Source organism: Anastrepha ludens, chromosome 2 (genome assembly GCF_028408465.1).
Source record: "Anastrepha ludens isolate Willacy chromosome 2, idAnaLude1.1, whole genome shotgun sequence".
Classification (NCBI taxonomy): Eukaryota; Metazoa; Arthropoda; class Insecta; order Diptera; family Tephritidae; genus Anastrepha; species Anastrepha ludens.
The window spans coordinates 60,625,792-60,650,100 of NC_071498.1; the positions used below are offsets into that span (position 1 = coordinate 60,625,792).

The following is a 24,309-nucleotide window of genomic DNA, read 5'->3' on the forward strand; positions in this document are numbered from 1 at the left end:
AGTGCCGATACAAATAAATTTCATTGAGGTGGATTTGCAGCTTTTGGCTTTATCTGCGTCCGAGTGAGCGAGTCGTCAGATGTCGTGAATTCGTCGTAAAGCATTTGTCTCCATGTTTCTTTTGGCCGTTTTCTTCAGGGAGATACTTGCGGATTTCAGTCTGGGAACATTCTGCTGATGTCGGAACGATTTGTAGTTGTTGAAAATGCCATCGTACGTCAATCAAATTTGTGAAATAGACAGCTGAAGTGAAAATAAAGACATCCGTCTATCAAAGACATTTTTTTATTTAGTAAAAATTTTTTCAAAAACACAATTGGATAATTAATTTGCGCCACCTTGTATTAAAAACACTAAAAGTTAAGTAAAAAAAATGTGTGTGCGTTTGGTAATTAAATTATTGGAATTTGTTTTTTGTCTGAAAACCAATTTGACTTAAACATAAATGTAAAATTTTTGACCTTAATCAAGTGAGAGAGAGTGCAAGTTAAGGAGTATGATGTCATAAGAGCAGTTGAATTCGGCAGCACACCTCTCTAATAGGGACACGAATCGCCATGATGGAATTAATTTTAGAAATAAGCTGCTGAAAACAAGCGACCATTCGTAATCAAATTATAGTTGTTTTTATTTTCATGAGACTAAATTTAATCATTTGTTCCATTGTGATTTGGATTTAATTTGTTTTCATTGAAAATATGTTTTTTTTTAATATTTTTTGATATCATTGAGCACAAGGAAATTCTAATTGCGCGCCTATCTATATAACAATTGCGCGACATATTTTTTATATGGTAGACAACATGCAATGCCGTCAGCAATAAAGAAGTTCAAAAATCAATGCAATTTTCCATCGACTCGAAACTCGAACTTTATTATACCAAAAATTTTTTATGAATTTATATTATTTAAATTTATTATAAATTTTTCTAAATATAAAAATAAAAATAATTTATTAGATACTAGCGTATCCTCGCCCGCTTCGCTAGGCGATAAAGTCAATGATTTGCTGAAAGATAATAAAAAACAAAGCAAATTCTTTGATACAATTTAATTCGAACTTTGTTGTAACACTTTTTGGGAGACAACGTTTTGGGTTTTTCCATCTTTCGCGTAAATGTATAATGACGATGGTTTGCCTACTCGTGAGCAATCTACATATAATTGTCCATGAAAAAAAATTGGGTATTCTAAATTAATACCGCACATTTGTAGAGACTGTCCTTGCGCCTTATTAATTGTCATAGCGAAGGCAAGGCGAATAGGAAACTGCAAACGTTTGAAATCGAATGGTAAATCCGTCGGAATCAGTGGAATTCAGGGTATCAAAACGTCTTCTCCTTTGTACTTGCCTTTCAAAATTGTTGCTTCGATAACGTTACCCATTAGCTTCTTCACAGCGAGCTGGTACCGTTGCAAAGTCGTGGCACATTAATGTTGCGCAGCATAATAATCAGTGCTCCAATTTTTAATCGTAAATTATGAGGTGGTAGGCCTGGCAAATCGAGTGAGTTTAAGAATTCAGTTGGATAATTTACGACATCATCTTGATCAGTAATAGTGTCCATTGACTTACTTATATGCAACTATGTTACCAGGTATTTGATCCAAAATAGCTGCATTTATATCATTGATGTCCTTATTTTTCCCAGCTAAAATTGCTCTTTCGCTGAGCCAATCATGGTTTTTGTAATGTTGAACTATGTTTGGAAATATACTCTGCATCAATGCCTCTTTAGACTGTGCAAAAGTGCAGAAACTGTTAGACAATGTAATCATTCCTGTTGGATCGACAGACATTTGGCCATTTCCGATTTTCGGTAATTGGTGTGAAAATTCAGCTGCTGACGGATCGCTCTGTAGTTGAATACGTACGTTTGTAGCAAGTGTAAGCCTGTTTACATGTCTCCATAAATTCGATGATTTTAAACATGCATTGATTTCATCTGCGGCCGTAGATTTTGGGATCACAGGTAATGTTTGCCTGAAATCCAAAGACTGTTCTATCAAGTGCTTCCAATGATTTCTTGTGTGCCATAGTACATTCGTCCCTTACGATGAGCTTACATACTTTAAGAACTTTTGCCATTCCAGATGTTTTCGAAATATTACATGTTGGTGTTTCATTTACCTGTTCTTCCAAAATGTATATCTCGTTTGACGTAAACCCAACAACCACTTCTGTCAAATTCTCTGAGAGGCGAATAACTGTTTTCTTGTCTGGCAAACCTTGGTAAATCTATCATCCTTGGTCAACACACTTGTTGCTCTCACAAATGAACTGCACAAAAACACAAATCAGTAGTTTGGTGTTCGTGTATGTGTACTGATGCATTTCTCTTCATAAAGAGCGTACAAACCTCTGTGTTTATGTTTACTGTCGAAAAAAATTTGCAACTTAGCAACACGACACAAATCGTTTCACAATAACGAAAAATTCGTATATTTATTCCAAAAAAGTTGTACACATAAACTTTCACTAAAAACACAATTTGTACAATATTTTGATTTTTTTCTTTTTTTTATATGAAGAAAGTATTTAATATAAAAAAATTTTTTTTTTGCTAAAAACCTTCCCTTAGTGGATCCCTATAATATGAAAAAAGAACGAATAAAATTGGCCTCGTATCGGCCCAAAAAATGCGTACAAACGAACATCATTTCATTTTTATATATATAGATAATTTATTAGAATTATTTTAAATTTATTATAAACTTATTTAATTATAAACGTATTCAAATTTATTATACTAAAATTCGATGGACTTTAAAACTGCATAGCCAAAATTGTTCCAAACATTTCGATTAAATAGTTTGAAACTTTGATTTTCGTAGTTTAAGTACGAGAATTAATTATGTTTTAAATGAATACTAATATTTAATATTAATATTTAAAATTAATATTAATATTTAAAATTAATAAAATTAATTAATTAAAAATTATTAAAATGATATAAAAAGCAAATAAATTATGAAAACTTGTTAATAGATCTCTGTGCTTTAGGTTTGAAATGACGGCGGCCGTGAAGGTCGGTTCGAATCTCTGTGAAATATCGAAATTAAGAAAAAGTTTTTTCTAACAGCGGTCGCCCCTGGGCAGGCAATGGCAAACCTCCGAGTGTATTTTTGCCACGAAAAATCTCCTCATAAAAAAGTATCTGCCGTTCGGAATCGGCTTGAAATTGTAGGTCCCTCCATTTGTGGAACAACATCAAGACGCACACCACAAATAGGAGGAGGAGCTCGGCCAAACACCCAAAGAAGGTGTACGCGCCAATTATATATATATATGTATATATATTTAGTTATGAAAGGCACTGTATATATAAATACATTTGAGGCTGTTGGTTAATATGGCGACCAAACTATAACAATGGAACTATCCATCGTTCTGCTATCATTCCAACGTTTATTCAAAACATACGGCAAGCATCAGCAATATCAGTAATTATTATTATTATTATTTTCTTTTTTCAATTATTCCCGAATATACGTACAAGTAATTGCATAAATTCACAATATTGAAAGCAATTGCCCCACCACTTAAAAACAATTATGAATATATGTGTCTATAAATATATATTCTCTATGTTTTGTTTCGCACAAATATACATTAATCTGTTACAAATATGCATTAGAAGATATTAGTATTGGATATGAGCTGGATTCACTCACTACGATCCTTCAAAGCAAAATCTATTTTCGTCTCAATTCGCCCGCAACCAAATCAAATGAATTTAGCACACTGATTATTATGCCCTCTGAATTATTTATAGACTTACAAATTTGCTTCATAAATACTACTTAAACCTCTATACACAAATATACTATATGTATGTGTGCATGTGCCTACTGCATGACGGTGTTGAATTGAGCTAAACTTTTTGGCATTTCAGCCACAACACATTCATTACGAAAATTGTTATTACGAAAGCATGCGTTGACTATCTATTACAATAACAATTGGTCACTTGTTCACTTGGCCATGCACTACGAGAATCGAAATATTTTGGTGAAGCAATCATACTTACGCACTTACATAAAACCGCATAAGCATAAATTTCGGCAATGTCGTACCTTTTAGTCATTTACGCAACAGCTAAAGTTTCGTTTCAATTCAATTCAATTCAATTTATTCTGACACATTGTTAGTTGTCATGTTTCTGTAGTTGCCACACTTTTTGACAGTTTTTGTGACAGCAGGAGGTTTAGGAGGGTAACTGCTGTGTTGAGTTGCTTTGCTAATTAAAATTATACCTTGAAAATATTTCGGTTGAGTTGAATGACCAGTTTTAGCTTACGGGTATTAGCATTGAAAAGTCTACGATCTGTTGACATGAAATACAGCTATTACGATGTATTTTTTATTATATATTTTAGGTATTTTGTGGCCTCACTGTGTCCTCTACCCTAGAATCAACTGAATACTACTTTCACACAATCCAATCGCCTACGCCACTATGCTGCTTATTATTATTTTATATCACTTCCAATTGATGATACATAACTACAGGAATACAAGCACATGCTGATATAGCAAGGTTAAGTTAGGTTGTCCTTTTTAAGACCCCACTCAGGCTCATAGCCCAGTGTGCTGTCGGATGGGGAAGCTGTCCTTATTTCTTTTGAAACCAGTGTGAACTTTTCGAAAATTTTAGAAGATCCCTCATGTCTACAGTGCTGAGATCTTCCAACATATAGCAATTAGAGGTTTGAAATTTGTTTAATTTATCTATCAGGCTTTCCCCATTTTTTACCTGAAGGCCCTATGCTCCACCGAGGAAACATAGTTTTATAAGTAGAAATGTATCACAATGCTGTGTTCAAAGAGTAAGGTGAATTTTGTTACAAAATGAGAAATGAATATTTTTTCTTCAAAATTATTTTCATCACCTTCAAGGCATCTCGCTGCGATACAATTTATTTATGCCAACGTGTTTTGCTTCCCCGAAGCATGCCAAAGAGTGATTTGTTGTAATTTTGCACTCTTGGTGACTCTAATTTACCAAACATTGAATGGGCCTATGTAGATAATAATTATTCATTAAGATTATGATTTATGGATTCATACCTTGCGAATAAGTTTATAAGTTTAAACCTTATTCAAGTGAAAAGTTTTAAACACGAGCTTCCTAGAATTCTTGACGTCGTCTAAATGATGCTAATATGAGTTTCTCAATCCGTAAAAGCCTCGGCCTCATATCGAATTCCATGAATAATCATTTTCCTCTAACTAAAGAGTGATCAATTTAGAGGTATGTCCGATTAAATTGAAATAAAATAGCGAAAAGTCAAATTGATTGGGCAATCTTTATTATATTTGTATATTGTAGAACCATTCATGAAATTTATTTTCTACATATAATCCCTTTCATATATTGACCATTACTGCGCCGTAATTCAGCCATCAGTAAACACCAATTTTACATGACTCGCTGGCCGACTTCGATCGATATCACGTGAATAACTTTAGCAATGTTGGCTTCAAATGCTTCAATCGAAGCTGGTTTATCCATAAAGATATTTGACTTTACACATCCTCACAAATAAAAGTCCAAAGGTGTGATATCACACGATCTTGGTGGCCAACTACTGGTCCGAGACGAGAAATAAATTGCACACCGAAACGACGTAGCAGTAAATCCATTGCTTCATGATTATTTTAATAAATCAGTACAAATAAAATCAATTAGTGTTAAAAACATCAATATTTAGTAGGTCCACTCTTTGCTTTGAGAACAGCAGCAATTCTCTGCGGCATGCTGGGTACAAGCTTTGCACATTCGGCTTTGAACTTGAGTACCTCTTGCCATAGCACCTACACTGCGTATAACACAAGGTGTTTTTACTATTTATTTCTCAATTTTAGTAGTTTTTTTTTAAAACATAATTCATTCTACAACAAAAACTGTATAAACCCAAGCTCTAGGCTTTGCTAACAGTCTTGTGCATTTTCTCCATACAACGAAGGTGCGATATTTCTTTTATATGAAAGAAAACAAATATCAGTAACCAAAAATTGTTAAAAATCAATGTGATTTTTCAGAGACTTGAAACTCGAATTTCAATAGGCTATAAAACTGTGTGCCTGAAAACTTTCCAAGATTCTGATGTTGTGGAAGGTTTTAATGAAAATTTGCTGAATTGTTTTTTTTTTGTTTTGTCATTTACACAAAGTTTGTAGCTCGGATTTACGTATATTTATATGGTTTTATATTAGAATGAATTATATTTTCATAAAAAATTATTAAAATTAATTGAGAAAAAAACAGTAGAAAATTACTGTGTTATAAATAGTGTAGATGCATTCGCAAGAGATATTCACGTTTAAAGCCGTATAGTGGTAATTCCTCATCCAGCTTTTTAGGCTATCCATTATTCATAAGTTCATCAACGAGTACTCTCCCGTCTTTCCTTGGCAAATTTTTATAATTGAAGAAATTTTGTGTGTACGTTTAAATTAATAGGACTATGAATAAGTTCGTGCGGTTTTTTTTCGAAATTTGAAACTTTATTGACGTAAAATGGTTACAAATTTAATATTCAAAATATTGTCCATCGCTTACTACTACTTTTTCCCATCTTTCTGGCAATTCACGGATTCCCTTTGTGAAAAATTCGGTCGGTTTTGCCGCAATCCACGAATCGATCCATTTTTTGACTTCATCGTAATTACGGAAGTGCTGGTCAGCCAGGCCATGTTGCATCGATCGGAAGAGATAGTAATCGGATGGCGCAAGGTCTGGACTATACAGCGGGTGGGGTAGGACATCCCATTTGAGCGTTTCTAAGTATGTTTTGACCACTTGTGCAACATGTGGCCGAGCATTGTCATGTTGCAAAATAACTTTGTCGTGTCTATCGGCGTATTGCGGCCGTTTTTCTCGCAGTGCTCGGCTCAAACGCATCAATTGTCGTCGGTAGACATCCCCCGTAATCGTTTCATTCGGTTTCAGTAGCTCATAATACACAACACCCAGCTGGTCCCACCAGATACACAGCATAACCTTCAGGCCATGAATATTCTGCGCCGACGTCGATGTTGAAGCATGGCCAGGGTATCCATACATTGCCCGACGTTTTGGATTGTCGTAATGGACCCACTTTTCATCGCCAGTCACAATTCGATGCAAAAAACCCTTTCTTTTGTGCCGTTGAAGCAGTTGTTCGCATGCCATAAAACGGCGTTCAACGTCTCTTGGCTTCAATTCATACGGCACCCAATGGCCTACCTTTCGGATCATTCCCATGGCTTTTAAACGTTTGGAAATGGTTGATTGATCAACTCCCAAAGTTTTTGCAACCTCTTCTTGCGTTTGAGCCGGATCTTGATCGAGCAATTCCTCCAATTCGGTATCCATGAACTTTGGCGGCGCACCCTCGCGTTCTTCGTCTTCCAAGCCAAAATCACCACTTTTAAAGCGTGCAAACCACTTCTGGCACGTTCGCTCAGATAGAGCATGCTCACCATAAACTTCCACCAAGATACGATGACTTTCGGCTGCTTTTTTCTTCATATTAAAATAATGAAGAAGAATTCCCCGCAAAAACACATTATTTGGCACGAAATTCGACATTTTCAAGTGTGGTAAAAATATTGTTGTTTACGCTTCAAATAAAAAACTTATACTGACGTTTGTGCCTTACGACAGTAGCTCTCCAATGAATGTTTGGAAATGTGGATCGATGGAATAATAATCAAGTTACGCCATCTGTTGTAAAACCGCACGAACTTATAAATAGACCTATTAGTTCAGCTGCATCACAGTTTTTAAATTCGAAACTTTATTTGGATTTATTTTACTGAAAAAATAGTACTTTCCGTTCACATTTTTACTTCTTTTCCTTCATTACGTTTCCATTTTTTGTTTGTATTATATTCGTGGTAGGTATATTTTTTTCGTGGATTGTTTTTTTCATTTATATTGGCTAAACTATGTATTACATTCCTTTTTCTCACATATTTTCTTCATTACGTTGCCAATTTTCTCACAAATGTTTTTGTCATCAAGTTTTGCGATTTGCACGCATTTGGCTTGAGGGGTTCGCTGCCTAACAAAACGCAATACGCAACAAAACTAATCAACATTTTTTGTATTCTTCTTCTTTATTATTCTACTTTCATGCTTGGCTTTGTGCTGTCACGTGTTGTGTGGCGTGGCTGCGTAGTGAAAAAGCTGATTTGAAATCACGTTCGGACAGTACCAGTGGCCCACAGGGTGACTCTATATATACCACGCCAGCTGGCTTTCATCATCATCAACAGCAACAACAAGCACAACAACTGCAACAACAACATCAGCAACAACAAGCCCAACAGCAGCAACAACACCAACAGCAACAGCACCATCATTTGCAATCCGCACACGGATCACCGGAGGCAATGAAGGTACGCATGGCTGCAATGATATTACAGCCGCCAACTAGGGTCTAGCAGGCAATTAATAATAATAATATAATGAATAATATAAATCATACGAATCATAATAATAATATAAATAATGGTAGTAATACGAATGCCACCACTACACCAACAACTACTTTAGTAACAACAATAACATCAACCACAACAACTACCACGACAAATAATATAGCTAGCGTTAGTAGTAACAACAACAACAATTCGCATAATAACAAGCATAACAATAACAGCAATAACAATACCAACAACCAAAACACATTGCATATGAATGCAACAACAACAAATACATTAAACACAACTACCGCGCATGACGCCACTGACGTGAACGCAAAAACGTGTACAGAGTCAGTCGCGCCAACTAATGCGGACGGTGATGAGAATGACGGCAGCGAAAGCGCCAATGACACAGACAGCAACAGCGACAATGGTAAGGACGAAGATGCTGACGATGACAAGTGTGACAAATTTATGGCCAAAGGCTACAACCAAAGCAGACAGCAGAGCTATCAGAGCGATGACGCGGACAGAGCAAAAGACTTCAGCGAAAGCGCTAATAAGAGACAAACAAAAACAAATACAACGAGCACTAAAAGGCAGCAATGCCAACAACAGACTGCAGCAGCGCTGAGTAGTGCGCCATTTGAACAAAGCAACGATAACAATGAAGCGAATAGTAAAAACACTAATCTGTCGACTAGCGGCAACAAAAGCAATTGCACCAGCACCAGCGTCAGCACTGGTAATAGTAGTAGTGGTGGTAGTACACTTAGCGGTAATGCCACTGCTAATTTCGTACGCGATCATAATCTGACAAACAATATAGACTACACTAAGCACGGCAATAGCGATAAGCAGCAACTGCTCTTGAATATAACTGAACCGCACTCATTTGCCAGCGCTGACGATAAGCTACTCAATACGCGCACGCAACAGAAGCTGCGTTTTAGTCAGCGCCGCTTGCGCACCAAAGCGCTGGTTGACAGTCTGCCACCAAGATTGAAAACGCCTGCAGACAGCGTACAAGCGAACCTTGCGTGCGCGCTTGCTGTCAATGCTTCAAGCGCTGGCGATGAGTTGCTGGTGGGTAGTAATGAGTTGTTGCAAAAGATGAGCATCAATAATCCCTTCTATCGTTTTCGCAAACAGTCCACCTCTTTGAAGGAGATGCGCGTGGTGGCGTATGCGGAGCGGCGCCTACGCAAAGCGCACTCCGACACAGACATATTCAACTGGCAGCTGGTGAGCGAAGAAGAGGACTTAGGTAGTAGTGGCGCATGGGTTGATGCACAGTTTGCGCGTGCTGTATTAGCGGGCATGGGGGGACGCGCGTTGTGGGGTAGAAGCGCACAATCCAATGGGCCGCAAAAACGCGGCGAAACTGCCGTACAGCTGACTGCAGCAGATGGTAGTGTTGTAGTTGTATTAGATAATAAGCATGCTAGCGTAGTAAGTAAGCCTATATTGTTGAGTAGTCTCGAAGAGTTGCTCGATGCCAGTATTACGGACGAGGCGACTCATGGCTCGCGCGGTTATTTGCTGGACGCAGTCGCCGCTGAACGCGCATTCGCCGACACAGCCAACGAAACGGATAACAGCACTGTCATCACGAATCCCTTCTCCATATTCCATGACGACGATGTGCTAATGCTAAGCGTAAATACGCGTCTACGTGCCGCTTCAAGCGCTTCACAACAACAGCGGCCACTAAAGAAGCGACAACGCTCCGAACGTTCTATACGACGTCTCTTCGAAGCGAGCAATGAAGCGGCAGCGGGAGCTAAACGCGCACACGCCACACCAACCAACTACCAAACAAGCATCAGCGCGCGTCAGCACTACTTGCATGGCATACCGGTAAGCCGTTTCGAGCGACAGGACTTCGTCAGCACCACCGCGGCTATGACATTGAAAGAGGCATCAAAATCTAACAAACTCAAACCAAAACACGTCTTCAAGAACCTCTCACTACGCAAAATTCACAAGTCAGCAAGCGGTTTGCCGGCCACCACGCATATCGTCACATCCAATGCCTGCGATGCCGTGGGCGATCTCAACGCCCTGCCGCAAATGAAAAAACTCAAAATCACCTATCCAAATCGCACACAAAGTATACACAGCGCGTTGGATGTCAGCTCTGGTACGCAACTCAGCGTCGGCCTTGTGAGTCCGGCAGGCGCTGGCGGCGGTGCGGTTAAGCATTCCTATTTTGAACGTCTGCAAGCGAAAACGCGGCAGGGTCTACAAAAGCTACGCGATAAGTGTCGCAACTTCAAACAGGCCGCAGGACACCATCAGCATGCAGCCACCGGCAGCGGATTCAGCACGCTTGCCAAGGATGACAGTTTTCGCTTCATAGGCGATCGCGCGCGCATCAGCAGCTACGAGTCGAAATGTGCCGCGCTTAATGGCAGCGGCAGTGGTGGCCGCCAACAAGCCACCATCTATAAGAGTTACAAGTCTGAAATCGATTTATCAAAGAATTTGCATTATCTGGATGCATACTTGGAGGAGAATTTCGACCAGCAACTGCGCAGCACCAAACAATCAGCGAATTCTGTAGGACGCGTAAGCGCCGCACGTTTGCAACGGCAGAAGCAGCAATTGGATAGCAGTGAAGCGAAACAAAAGCGTGGATCGCCACAATATGCGAAAACACTGCGTGGACGTGCGCATAAACGAAGTCTCTCGGCGGCGCAAAAATCCATGGCAGCGACTGAGCAGAGACCAACGCCAGCGACCACCACCAATAATTATGAGAATCTTGGCACTTTGCCGATGGTGAGACGCGGGTGCTCTGATTCACTTAGCAGCTCAGATTATGCTTCGGTATTCAGCGGACCCACATTGGCGGTCGAACCGGTTACTCCAAGCTCAGCTGGTGCTACTGAGCCGATCACGCCATCTCTAGTAGATGATGCAAGCAGCAGCACTGGCTTGCGTTACGAACACCCAAAGATGTCGCAATATTTCTTCAACAAGCTCGATCTAGAAGGCTCGGCAGATCTTTTGCTAGCAACCGAAGGCCATGGCAGTAGTGAGACGGCCACTTGTTTCTTCAACGTCGGCAGCGAACATGATTTAGACGACGAGCAAGGCAATTTCGACGCTATAGGCGCTGCGGGCGATGCCGCATTGTTGGTAGATTACGGGCGCGCAGCCAATTTGGATACCAGCATACGCATACTTGTCAACGAAGCGGAAGACACGGATTTCCAACAAGAACTCGAGCATCACTTGGCTGCAACGAAACAGCGTCGGGAGACGAGCGCCACCACTGATTGGTATCAACAGCAGTTTCAACAACAGCTCGGTGCGGCTGATGAGCGCAATTTCCTGCTGGCATACAATGAGAATTTAGCCGAAAGCCATTTCTATCGTTCGCTCAATCAGCATTTACAGCAGCAACAGAAGCAGCGACAAAGGGAACTATACTTTGAAGCCAACGCTGATGTGAATGATGATGATGATGAAGCGAATCACATAGGCGCTGTCATCGCAAACGACATGCAGAGTGTTGACGGCAGTGACAAAGACTTCCATTATGAAAGCTACTTAGAACACTTCTATCGCGCGAGAACCGGTCGGCAAACGCGTAAAGCGAACTCAATCGGCTACGATGATGAGCGCGTAGCTGTAGGCGCTAGCAACGGAGTTGAAGGTGAAGATGTCACCGATACCGAAAGTGGTTATATCACACGTAGCGCCTTTAGACGCGCAGCGCGTGGTCGCAAAGCGGGCGGTAGCGCATTTGAATTGCGACATAGCGCATTTTTGTTACTTGGCGAAAATCTGAATAGTAATGACCGAAATAAAGACGTTGTAGATATGATGTCAGGCAACAATCGCGCTGCTTATTATGCGCGCCAATTTTACGGCTTTGGGGGAGGCGCTGCCGCAGCGGCCACGCAAGAGGTAGGCGCAAGTGATGTAAGTGCCGATAAAACCAAACTGCCACTGGCGGCAACAAATAAAATCACAGCGGCTACGCACATGAGTGGCAATTTAGCAAATATGAAAGGCAGGCAACTTGATGGGTTGACAGCAGCATATACCAGAGCGGATGTGCAAGCGGTGGCAACGGCGGAGCTTAAAGAACGCAACGAACGCGGCGAACGCTTTAGTGGCTCCACGAAATCAGCAATAGACGCTACAACTAGTTTGCTTGCAACAAATATTGCCGCGTACGATTTCGCAGCAGCCGAAGCAGCTTTGTTAGGGGAACATGGCGCTGTCAATAGTATGCCAAATACGCACTACGTTTCTACCAGCGGCAAGGATAATATTGTTGCAGCGCATGTTTACAATGAAAGTGCGGCGAAAAATGCCACAGCTGCGCTAACAACGCTTGCCGCGCTACCCATTGTCACAGCCGCAACATCGCCAACAAATTTGCAACAGCCAAATAGCGGTTTTGTAAAAACAAGCACTTATTTACAACAACAGCAACAGCACGAAAGGCAGAAGTTGCAACAACAACAGCAGCAGCAGCTGATACCAGCACCAACTGCGGCCGCCGCCGCATTGTTTATGGACGGCAGCAAACATAGCGGAAAATCCGGACATAACATGGAGGCGGCCTTGTCCAGTGGTGCAAGTAATCGCTACATGTTGGACAACATGCGCCGGCAGCACCAACAACAGCAACATCACCAACAGAAATCCGCGAATTCCGTCAGCTCGTCGCTTTCGCTGTCCACTTCCTCCTCATCAAATTCGTCCGTCTCACAGCCTGTGGCACACAACCAACAACAACAATTATTGTTATCTGCCACCACAGCACCAACACAGGCCAAGTATATGCAAACACACCAACAACAACAACACAAGCAGCTGCCACTTACAACCTATCATGCGCGCCGTAGCTCCACTGCCTCAAATGCCTCATCATCCGACAATTTCGACTCGTTCATTGCGGTGCGTAGCGCACAAACTACAAGTGGCATTGAGTTGGCTTCACCGGCCGCTAGCACTGCACTGCAACCTGATTATGCGGTTAGCACAAAATTTGCCGGCAACAGCGCCAGCACATATCAACAACAGCGCCAACAAATGCTATCCAGCGCACATGCGCGCGCTCAACCGACCGCGCACTACCCCACCTCCCCTTCCAGTGGCGGTAGCAGCAGTACTGTGCCGCTCATCAGCGCGCTGAACTACTATGGCACAGGCAGTGGTGGTGGTGGTGGTAGTGCATCGGATAGCACACAAGCCGCATATGCCTCATCGACAGCGTCAGCATCGGCTTCCTCATCGTCGTCCTCTTCGTCGACCAATCACAAATATGCGCTGACCGCGAATGCTTCAGCGATCGCCAGTAATAACTACGCGTTGCTCGCACAAATGCATTACGGCAGTAAGGGGGCAGGTGCGCACAGCGGAGGAACCGTGGGTGGCAGCGCATGCGCGACGGGTCCGTCTATATCGCCGTCGTACGCCAGTGAGCGCAAGCCATTCATACTTGAATATGAGTGTTAGCGCCAAATTGTGATGGAAGCGAGGGTGAGGTAGAGTGAAAGAACATTTCATGCTAGCAACGTGCGGAAGACAGAGAGAGGAGTGAGCTATTTTTTCAAATGCCATTTCCGTTTTTACCTTTTCAGTTGAACGATTTCCGCATTCCTTATGTAAGTACTATACACGAGGAAAGTTAAACAAGTTTGCAGAATAAACTTTGGACGTCCTCGACCCGGGCTGTTAGAGAGTTTGTTGTTAAAAAGAGTTTTTGAGGGCGGCTATCCTCCATGCGCACTGTGTGTCCTAATCATCGAAGCCTTTGGGATTTCATAAGTTTCCAAAGCATTCACTTTTTTTACACATTTCTCACAAGCGGACACCTCCCATAATCAAACATATTTGTCAGTCCCTTTGGTATCCCCTTAAGGTCGAATACTCCGTGATTCAGTGAAATAGGATACTCCACTTTCAGTGGAAATATTATTTCCCTTAAAATTCTTTCATAACTACTTACATATATTCACCATTCAAGCTTATCTTTTTCGTAACTTTTTTTCACACTCGCCCTCTCTTGCTATCTCTCTCGCTTGCTACTTCTGCCTCTCACTGCGTCGCTTTCATAATTTTTTTCTAATGCTCTTCGCCGCTTTCTTTAGCACTCCGCAAGCCTCTGCAAATTTGGCTGAACGATTTTCGTGAATCTAATGAAAAACCATATCAATTAAAATAAAAAAATCTGCAGCAAATGTAATTCATCATCATCAAAATAATGTATTATTAAAAAAAAATACAAATGATATCAATATTACAAAAATAAGGATGACCATTCGAAAGTATAAAAGTAATGCCGCAGAAGTGCGTGAAATTGTAATCCGTTCAAGAAACCTATGAAAATAAGTGTGAGTAAAAAAATCATAATTTTAAAAATTAGTTTTGTATTAAAAATATTTCATGTGTGTAACAAAATAGTAGGCTAAAAATATAAACTCTTTCGAAAATAATGAAAGAAGCCAGTTGAAAATTTCCGTTTCAGAATTGACAAACCAATGCAGCCTAATAATAGTTAACTACTACAACATTGGAAGAATGAAAATGCAAATTTTAGCAGCAAAACATATTCTTAAGTTCACATAAAAATTATACGAGTAATAATTGAATATAATTTTACAAACCACTTAGTTATCCTTGTTTATGTACATAAATACTAGCTGGGAATGCTAAAAAAAATTTTTAAATCTGAAATTGTAAATTGGCAAACTTTAAAATTTTTGTAATGCACAAACTAGGCCTGTCAATATTGCCAAACAATGTCAGTCTCGAATTTTCGAGATTTATACGAGTATGCTAAAATATACCTCTCTCTATTATAAAAAGTACCCAAAAATTGTCCCTCAGCTTTAAGTCTAGCGAGTTCTCAGACCGCGACGCTATCACCTAATTTTGCTCGTTAAGGCGGTAGCGATTGTCCTGGTTGAATAACAAAGTGTACCCTCTTGCATAAAATTATGAACGCTTAAGGCATAGCTCAAACTATACAACTCGAGATTAGCGCCACGGTTAGATGTTTCACTCTTCGGAAAACGCAGACTGTGGTAAAGCCATGGTTGCCCACTTAGTGCTTTAAGCATTAGATTAGGGCCTGTTTGAAAATTAAAACGCCCAAAAAATGTTTGAGTGCCGACTGCCTTTATAGTGTTTTTTTCTGAAGTCAAATGCGCTGTACATATTATATATTTTTCATAGATCGTTAAAGCATGAAATAATTTTGAATATTTAAAGCTGATGTAAGTTGTCGCACCGATAGTGAATTCATTCTTATGGTCACAAGTTGAAAATGATGAGGAAATAGACGCTGTAATGAAACTAGCCTCTATACAGTGACCGTTTTTTACAGAATTATTGCGAACGAATAAATTTTGTATAATTGAATTCTGAAAGATTTAGATTAGGTTAGGTTGAGTGGCTGTCATCCGACACATTTTGGGCCTGAATAGTCCCATTGTACCACTAGAGCTTATCTTTTGCACTTATGAGTCTTCTCTGAACCAACCTGTGGATTTAATGAGTTTTGTTAATTTCGGCAACCATGTTTGTGAGACCTCTTTAGAGCTGTCAAGAAAGGCGAATCCGAACGTGGAAAGCCGCTTTCTGTAGCAATGCGCAATGTATGTACACAGGAGGTGTTCCACGGTTTCCTCTTCTTCAATATCTTGTCCTCTTCTTCAATATTCCAGTCTCTTTGTGTGCCTTCCAATTAGACAATGGCCCGTTTGCATCCCTAAGATTCAGTAGCGATTTTGTGTGAGATCACGAATTTCGGGATTGACTTCTCTTTTGGTATTCATCTTTTTTGTAACAGTCTGAAAAATATAATACTAACATTTATATATTAGAAAAAATTAGAGAAAAACGTTAAAAAAGTTATTTTTATAATCCGAAAAAAACACGGTAGTCCCAATATTTTAATTACATTGAGATACCGAAATGTCGGGATTGACTTCTCTTTTACTACTAATTCTTTTGATTAAAAGTCATCTAAACACGGTAGTCCCAATATTTTAATTACATTGAGAACCCGAAATTTCGGGATTGACATCTCTTGCTATTTTTTTTAATTTTTTTTTGTAATATTCCGAAAAAGAATTATATTTTTTATGCGAAAATGTAAAATACAAATAATTTTTTTATATAGTTTAGAAATATTGAGATTCGTAAATTTCGGGACTGACTTCCCTTTGACTACTCATTCATTTTTGTAATAATCTGTTAAAACGTCGTCTAAGCACGATAATCCCGATGGTTTAGTCATATTGAAATCCGGAAATTTCAGGACTCGCTACTGCTTTGCTATCCATATTTTAATCCTGATTGTTTAACCCTTAACGGCCGAGAGCTTTTTTTGTAATACTCGTCCATAAGACGAGGGAAAATTAAGAAAAATTCTAAAACATTTATAAGGATGAAAACTTAAACTAAACATTTAAACTGATTTATTTAGCTATGAATTCCATGTATTTACTAGATATATAATTTTATATGATCAACAAACAAGGGATGTACAAAGTTGCAATATTTGTTAAAGAAAACTAGAGCGATGATAAATAAATGAACTAAAAACTGAATTTTTCGCATATCCCCGGACCTTTCGTTTTCTATCGCATAAGTACTATGTCCTCGTAGCGGGGACTTTAGATCGTTAAGGGTGAAAAATAATATCCCGAAATTTCGGGATTGACTTAAAATTTTTTTTTCTAATTTTTTTTTTTTTGAATAGGCTAAAAAACAATTTTTTTTAGTAGGTGAAAAATGCTAAAAAATTGTATTTTTATAATTCGAAAAATTGCTAACCTCTAAGTATTGCAGAATGTTAGAAAAAACTAAGCATACTAGTTTTTTATTATTATTTTCTATTTAATGCCCACTTAGCAACGAAAAAGCCAAAGGTTTTTGTAATCGAAATAAAATGTTGAAACAAAAATTACGAAATTTAAAAGCTGTTGATAATTGAAAATGCTCTTTGCTGTTATAAAATTTCCAAAACAAATAAAAAACAACAAAATACAAATAAAATATGCCACGTGTAAATAAAAAATTGCGAAAACCGGCACGCAACAACAACAAACAATAAAAAAACTGCGAGGCAACTATACCAAAAACTTTGATAAATCGAAAACTATTGACAATAATGAGATTCAATTAAATAATTAAAATTAAAATTACGATTAAAATTAAAATAAATATTGTACTTAAATATTATTGAATAGTTAAAATCTTAAGTAAATTTGCTAGTTAAACTATATAAAATTATAATTACAATAAATAACTGCAACGTAATATGTAATGTAATATGTATGTATGTATGTGCTAAGCATTACAGAAATTGTGACATATTTGTAAGTTACAACGAAGTGTTATTATTATTATTGGCGATATTAACTCCATTAATGAATTGAAATGCATGGAAATGCCAATTCAATTAACACTAAGCTGCATTAGCAAAAACCAAAAATTTCAAATTATAAGAGAAAAATAAAAAAAAATAATAAAAATTAATTGAATTCAATATGGAAGTTAAAATACATCTATGAACTAAATAGCAAAACAAGGAAATAATAAAATAAACGACTTGGAACAACAACAATTTTCAATTAAATAAATACAATTATTTGTGTGAATATCTAAACATAAACGAATCCAATGCATTTATATGTGTATGTGTGTACGTTTTTGTGTAAATATTAGAGGAGCAATCAAAGCTAACAAAAAAAACAAAAAACATACATATAACAAAACAAACTTTTATTGTTACGCAAAATGTTAAAGCTATTTGGAAAATGCAAATGAAAAATGTTAAAATGAGTTGTGTTAAGTTTCCATTTATACATAAACTTAAAAATATTTATAGTTATGAATGATTAAAAGAAATTAGCGCACTAAATGTAAAAAAGCAAAAATATTTGTAAGCTGATGATTTCAAAATTCAATTTCAAAATTCATTTTCAATGTTAAGTTTATTCTTTTAAACGCGCGTGACTTAATATATTCCTGAATTTATGTAAGTTATTAGAAAGGATAAAAATATAAAATCACGTAAAACTTACAAGTTATTGAATGATCATTAAAAATGTATAATGAAAAAATGAAAAAAAAAAATTCAATTAAAAATTCAATTAAAAATAATAATATTACGAAACTCATAACGCTAACTAATGTCAAGTAAAATCACATTTTCAGTTGCATACCTGCCTAAATACATACGCGTTAATTTATTAAACCAAAAAAAAATCCCTCTTTGAGCTTCCACTATGAAAAAATACCTGAATGTATGTCGGTATGTCAATAATAGCTTAAAGCAGGAATAACAAAACTTCAGCACGCACTCTCATTCAATGCTGCCAAACTTAAATCCAAAGCTTTTCGCACACACACATGGAAGAAATGTACTAACGCTTTACTCATAAATACATACATAGAATAAAATTTGTGTAAAAAAATTAGTTTTTTTAAGTAATTCGGCACGTGGCTGCTCACTTCTCTAACTCACAAAATACTTATAATAAAAATAAAATTTTGATTTTAATTAATTTTTGGTTTTTTATTTTAATTTCTTATTTTTTAATCAAACATACAGCAATGCACACTCGATTTAAAGTAAAAAAATATGTGTGGGTCAATACTACAAAGCTCACGCAAAACTCTTGTATTGATAATAAAAGCGCATCTGCTTCCAGTATGCCAGTATTCTCCCCACCCTATCGGCCAATGCGAAAATTTTCAATAAGATTTAGTGTGCGCTAGAGAACAAATAGGACATTTTTTCATGAACGCAAAGCCAATTAGTGCACCTTCAAGCTCTAAAAATCGGTCATCAGTAAAAAAAGTCATCAGAATAGCGTTCACCCCTCGGCAGGCAATGGCAAACCTCCGAATACATTTCAGTCATGAAACGGCTCCTTATAAAAAATATCTGCCGTTCGGAGTCGACTCAAAACTGTAGGTCACTCCATTTGTGGAACAACATCAAGGAAAACGCACGCCACAAATAGGAGGTGGAGCTCGGCCAAACACCTAATCATTCATTTTTTTATTAAATCCTCGCTATATACATCGGAATTTCTTAGAATATTCGCCATTTGTGAAAATAAATTTTCATCCTGAAAATATGCAAGCCAAGATATGTACATTTCACTTACGCACGAAGTCGTCACTTTTAATTGGAATTCATATAAAAAGATGATGGCTATAAAGTAACCAAATATGTGCAAGGCATTCTCTCACTTTTGACCCTACGCTCCTCTCGGTGTTAAAAGAATATTATATACTATATATTCTCTCACTGCAGGATGTTAGATGTGTTATGCAATCTCGTTGGCCGAACCATGGAATCATCACCAAAATTTTTAGAATTTTTCTCTTCGCTAAATCGTGTTTTTTTATACTCACTGGCGTCGAATCGATAATAGTATTTTTGATTTAAATAACGTAAGGTTTCAGTCCATAAAGGTCGGAGGCATGTTTTTGGAGAGGCAATATTTAAGCAAATAGTGACAAAACAGGCAAGGCAGTCATCAGGTCTAGTTTCTAGTAATCCTTCTTCCTTTTTTAAGTAAGCGATGTATAATAAAAATATAAATACAAAGTTCACTGCATCGACTGTATTCAAATCTACAGTATGATTTAGGAAACCTCCACAGCTGCAGAAATCTCCAAGCGCAAAACTCTCATTATTTATTGAGGTTGCTCAAGGCCATTTCCAACTACTTATTGTAATATGGAGATGCATACGAGAATATAAGGATGGCCCATGAGTATTAGGATAACGTAAAAAAAATTATTTTATGCTTAGGAGATAGCATTTGTTTGATAGCCAAAAAAACATATGGCATCCAATATATATTTTTATTTATTACCCTGAGTAATAAGTGCTATAAAATTGAATTAGCATAGAAAAAACATACTTTTCCGTAATTTTGGTATACAATTTTTATTTTTATTTAACGTCCTCTTTTAATTTCTCTTCACAAATGTTCAAAAATTTATGCCGAATATAAAAAAACGAGATTCATTTTTCTGTTTTTTTTTTTTTGTCACAGATCAGTTAAAATTTAGGATCAGCAAGTGAGAGATTTTTCTATTGCCCAGGCTCAGAGGGGATTAGCAAAACAATCCGAAGGTTGATAATTTCTTTGTCGAAATAAAACAAAAAAACTACTCAGAAAGTCTTACTTCTCATGCTTTTTAGTGAAGCTATTTCTTATACTTGACATTACATTTTAAGCCACTGTCATAAAAATATGCAATAGTTTTCATTTGAGACTACCTTCTGCTAACTTATGAACGCCTAGTCAAAAGAGGAAAGAGAGCATTGAAAAATAAAAATATCCAAAAATTATTAGGTAAACTACTATGGATTTCGAAACAATGCGCAGCGCCACGTTGAAAACGAACATAAACTCCAATAATGCATGACCCATAAACGGCCCACCTAAGGCTTTGAATTAAGATTTGTTTCACAAATTAGGAATAATTTCCTACATGCGATTGCAGACTCATGCAAGTCTTTGCCAGCAGTGTGGCATGTTTCGATAGAAGAAGAAATGTTATAATAGGGAAAGTCACTCATTGGCAAAGCAACTATAAGAACACGTCAGCAGAAGAGAAAGAAGAAGAGACGTTGTACAAGTGTCCTTGAGAAATGTGTTATATTATATAATAAGATTTTCAATATCTAAAATGAAACTTCCATTATGCTGTACAGCTAATTGAAAAATTGTGCAATGGGCACAAAAATTGTAGATTCCTCTCTATAGTCGCAAATTGGAACTCTAGTATCGAAATTTTCGAAAAGCAAAAAAGGAGTAAATCCAATATAATATAGTCTAACAAGATTTATAGAAGGTAGCTTCACATGATTCATTGACGTAACGAATGAAAAGGGCAGTATTGGCAATTTGAACAACAAATCTAGCAATTCAGCAATTTTAATTGAAAAAAGTTAGGTTATGCATTAGCTGAGTTCCGAAAGTCATCAAGAGCGCAAATGTTAAGATGCGGACAGTTCCAAAAAATTCAAACACAAACCGTACACCAAGTTAGTTATTAAAAAATTAAAATTACAAGTTAATTAACTTTTTAATTAAGGGGTTATATACCTTTCGAGCCCGAAAAAATGGACGATTGTCATAATTTTTTTTAAATATTCAAATGAGGCAAATATCATACTGAAGGGTAACTCTCGAAGAATACATTTTGGTGTTTTTATTTTAAAAAATGTTATTATTTATTGTTGATATCGCCCCTCCCCCCGAAACGCCGTTTTTTAAAAGAGGCTTGCGGGGATCACGGTAGTGCATGAGCAGCTCAACTGAAATCAAAAAAATTAATTGATTATTGTAGAAAAATGTTGTTAGTGAATCTGAACGGTTTATTTACTCAAGAAAAATTTTTCTCGACATGAAAACCGCTTTGCACCAAAAAAAAACGATTTTTGAGAGGAAAAAAATTAATTCCAGCGAACTATGCAAATATTTATAAGGAGTGAATCGTTCAGATTAACGATGTGGTAACTTCGAATAATTAAAAAAAAAGTTTATGCAAATCGGTCAAATAGTTTTTGATAAATAATGATCACCGCGACGGTAATTTTCAAAAAACACGACTTCGAGATAATCGCGTCTAATATTTTGCGTGCACTTCATTTATGGATAACGTCGCGCGCTTCCACGGTCTGTAACTTTCGTTCCGATTTTTATGATTTTTTGAATTTATATTTTTAAGATGATGTACTTTTAGAATATACCATAAAAAAATTTTCGAGTTTTTAGTCCAATACAAGGTGTATAACCCCTTAAAAAATTTTTGTATTATATATTTACATTTTTTACATTATACTGACTTTTTTTATTTCTTATATAATATACAATATTATTAATTTAATTATCATTTTTATTTTTAGATCTTATTTAACTTTGTTTATTTCCGATTAGTTTTATTTTATTTTCTTGTATTTCATTTTTTTTATTTTTTGAATTTACAAATTTTTATATTTTTTATTGAATATTTTTGTTTTTTTTTTGTTATTTGATTTTAATTTAACATGTGTATTAAATATTTTGGTTTTATTTTATCTTATTTTATACATTTTTTATATTCTTTAATTTTATTGCATTTCATTTAGTTTTTTTTTAATTAATTTTTTTCATATTTTTTCTTTTCTTCATTTTCATGTAGTTTATATTTTATTTTGGTTATATTTTTGATAAATTATTTTAAATATTTTTATATTTGATTTTATTTAAATTACCTTTTAATTTTAGTTCATTTAATTTAATTTTAATTTATTTTATTTATTTATCTATTTTGGTTTTTTTTATTTCTGTTACTTTTTTCTTAACATCTTTTTAATTTTCGTTCTTTTATTTTATTTAATTTGTTATATTTCTTATTATATTTTGTTTTATTTTAGTTTCTTTTATTTTTACTTTTTTATTTAATTTTATTTCCTCATTTATAATCTTAGTTCTATGTATTTTTTTATGTACTTTAATTTTATCGCATTTTATTTTGTTACATACATTTTTTTCGTCACTTTATTTTATTTTATTTTATTAAATTTTTTTGTGTAACATTTTATCATTTTGTTTTTATATTTTGTTAAATTTTGTTTTATTAAAATATTTGTTCCTTATGTTTCATATTTTCACAGGTTTTGAGCTTCATGTGAATTCATCTGGTAACTTCAAAAATAACGCAAAGTAGAGAAAATTTAACATTTGTATTTTTTATTTGGAAAATATTTTTAAGCACATTTTTTTAATTTATTTAAAAAAAATTGTTTTCTTACTTTTTCTTATTCCTGTCTTACCCTCTCCTTTATGAGAAGGTGTAAGCATTATTCAAAAACATGATCACCCAAATACATACAAAGCCTAAGGTATAAAAATGTTTAGAAAAGGAGTGAAAGAAAAACAAAAAAATACTAAAAATTAAATATTGTACATCTAGATTGAAAAACAAATGTAAATTTTAAATGAAAACCAAAGAAAAGTAAAAAATAAAAGATATTTTCAATGTGATAACGGTAGCAAAAATCCTTAAGTATTTGGCTTTTGCTTTCGTTTTTTATTCATTTGATTGATAGTTTTTTAAGAAGCAAAGAAACAAGCCAATGAAAGCAAGATACACAAATCTCTTTTTGTTAGCATACATTTAGGTGCTATTTACGTACATGTGAGCTAAGTATATAATTGTATGTATGTGTGCTAAAGTGTACTCCAAAAAGTCGACTTGCTTGTCAATCTATGAACATGTTTTGTATGTATAAATAAGTATTAACGTCTTAAAAGCTGGAATATACAACTACAACACTACAGCGCGAAATAAATAAATAATAATATTAACTACATATAGAAATATGTGTATGTAGGTACATGCGTGAAAAAAAAATATTGTGTGTACGCAGCAACGAATTAAAGCACATATGGCATTCGCAACAGGAGTGATGGGAAAAACTCCAGTTTTTTCGCGACTCATAAAATTGCATTAAAATTAATGCCACAGCACGCCGCAGTGACAAGCACAGGCCCATACACGCCTCTTAATACACACACACATACACATGTGCATACATATCCGAGTGCATACGTAAAATTTGCACATAAACAAGGCATTAATTTATGCATCTGTGTAAGTGTGCGCTCCATTTTGTCCCTGTGCAGCATGCGCTGTTGCGAGTGCTCATGTTCGCTCGCATGTACGCATCTTGTTCAATTATCTTGTGTGCAATTTATCTCATTTGCGGTTGAATTATTTCCGCTGCCACCATTAAACTTTACTCTGTCGTATTTCCGCCAACCACCCAAATACATTACTGCACCATCGGCACACACACACACGAACATCCTTGGACTTTTATGAGCATTTCACTTTATTCT

General features: G+C 36.4%; 1 protein-coding gene across 1 annotated transcript in view; it reads left to right on the forward strand.

The window, feature by feature from the left end:
• Window positions 1-24,309, forward strand: part of LOC128863597 (irregular chiasm C-roughest protein) — a 206,492-nt gene that overhangs the window by 125,477 nt on the left and 56,706 nt on the right. The window contains exon 14 of the mRNA XM_054102868.1: window positions 8,170-8,389. Coding sequence (XP_053958843.1) covers window positions 8,170-8,389 — 220 coding nt within the window. The remainder of the gene's footprint in view (window positions 1-8,169; window positions 8,390-24,309) is intronic.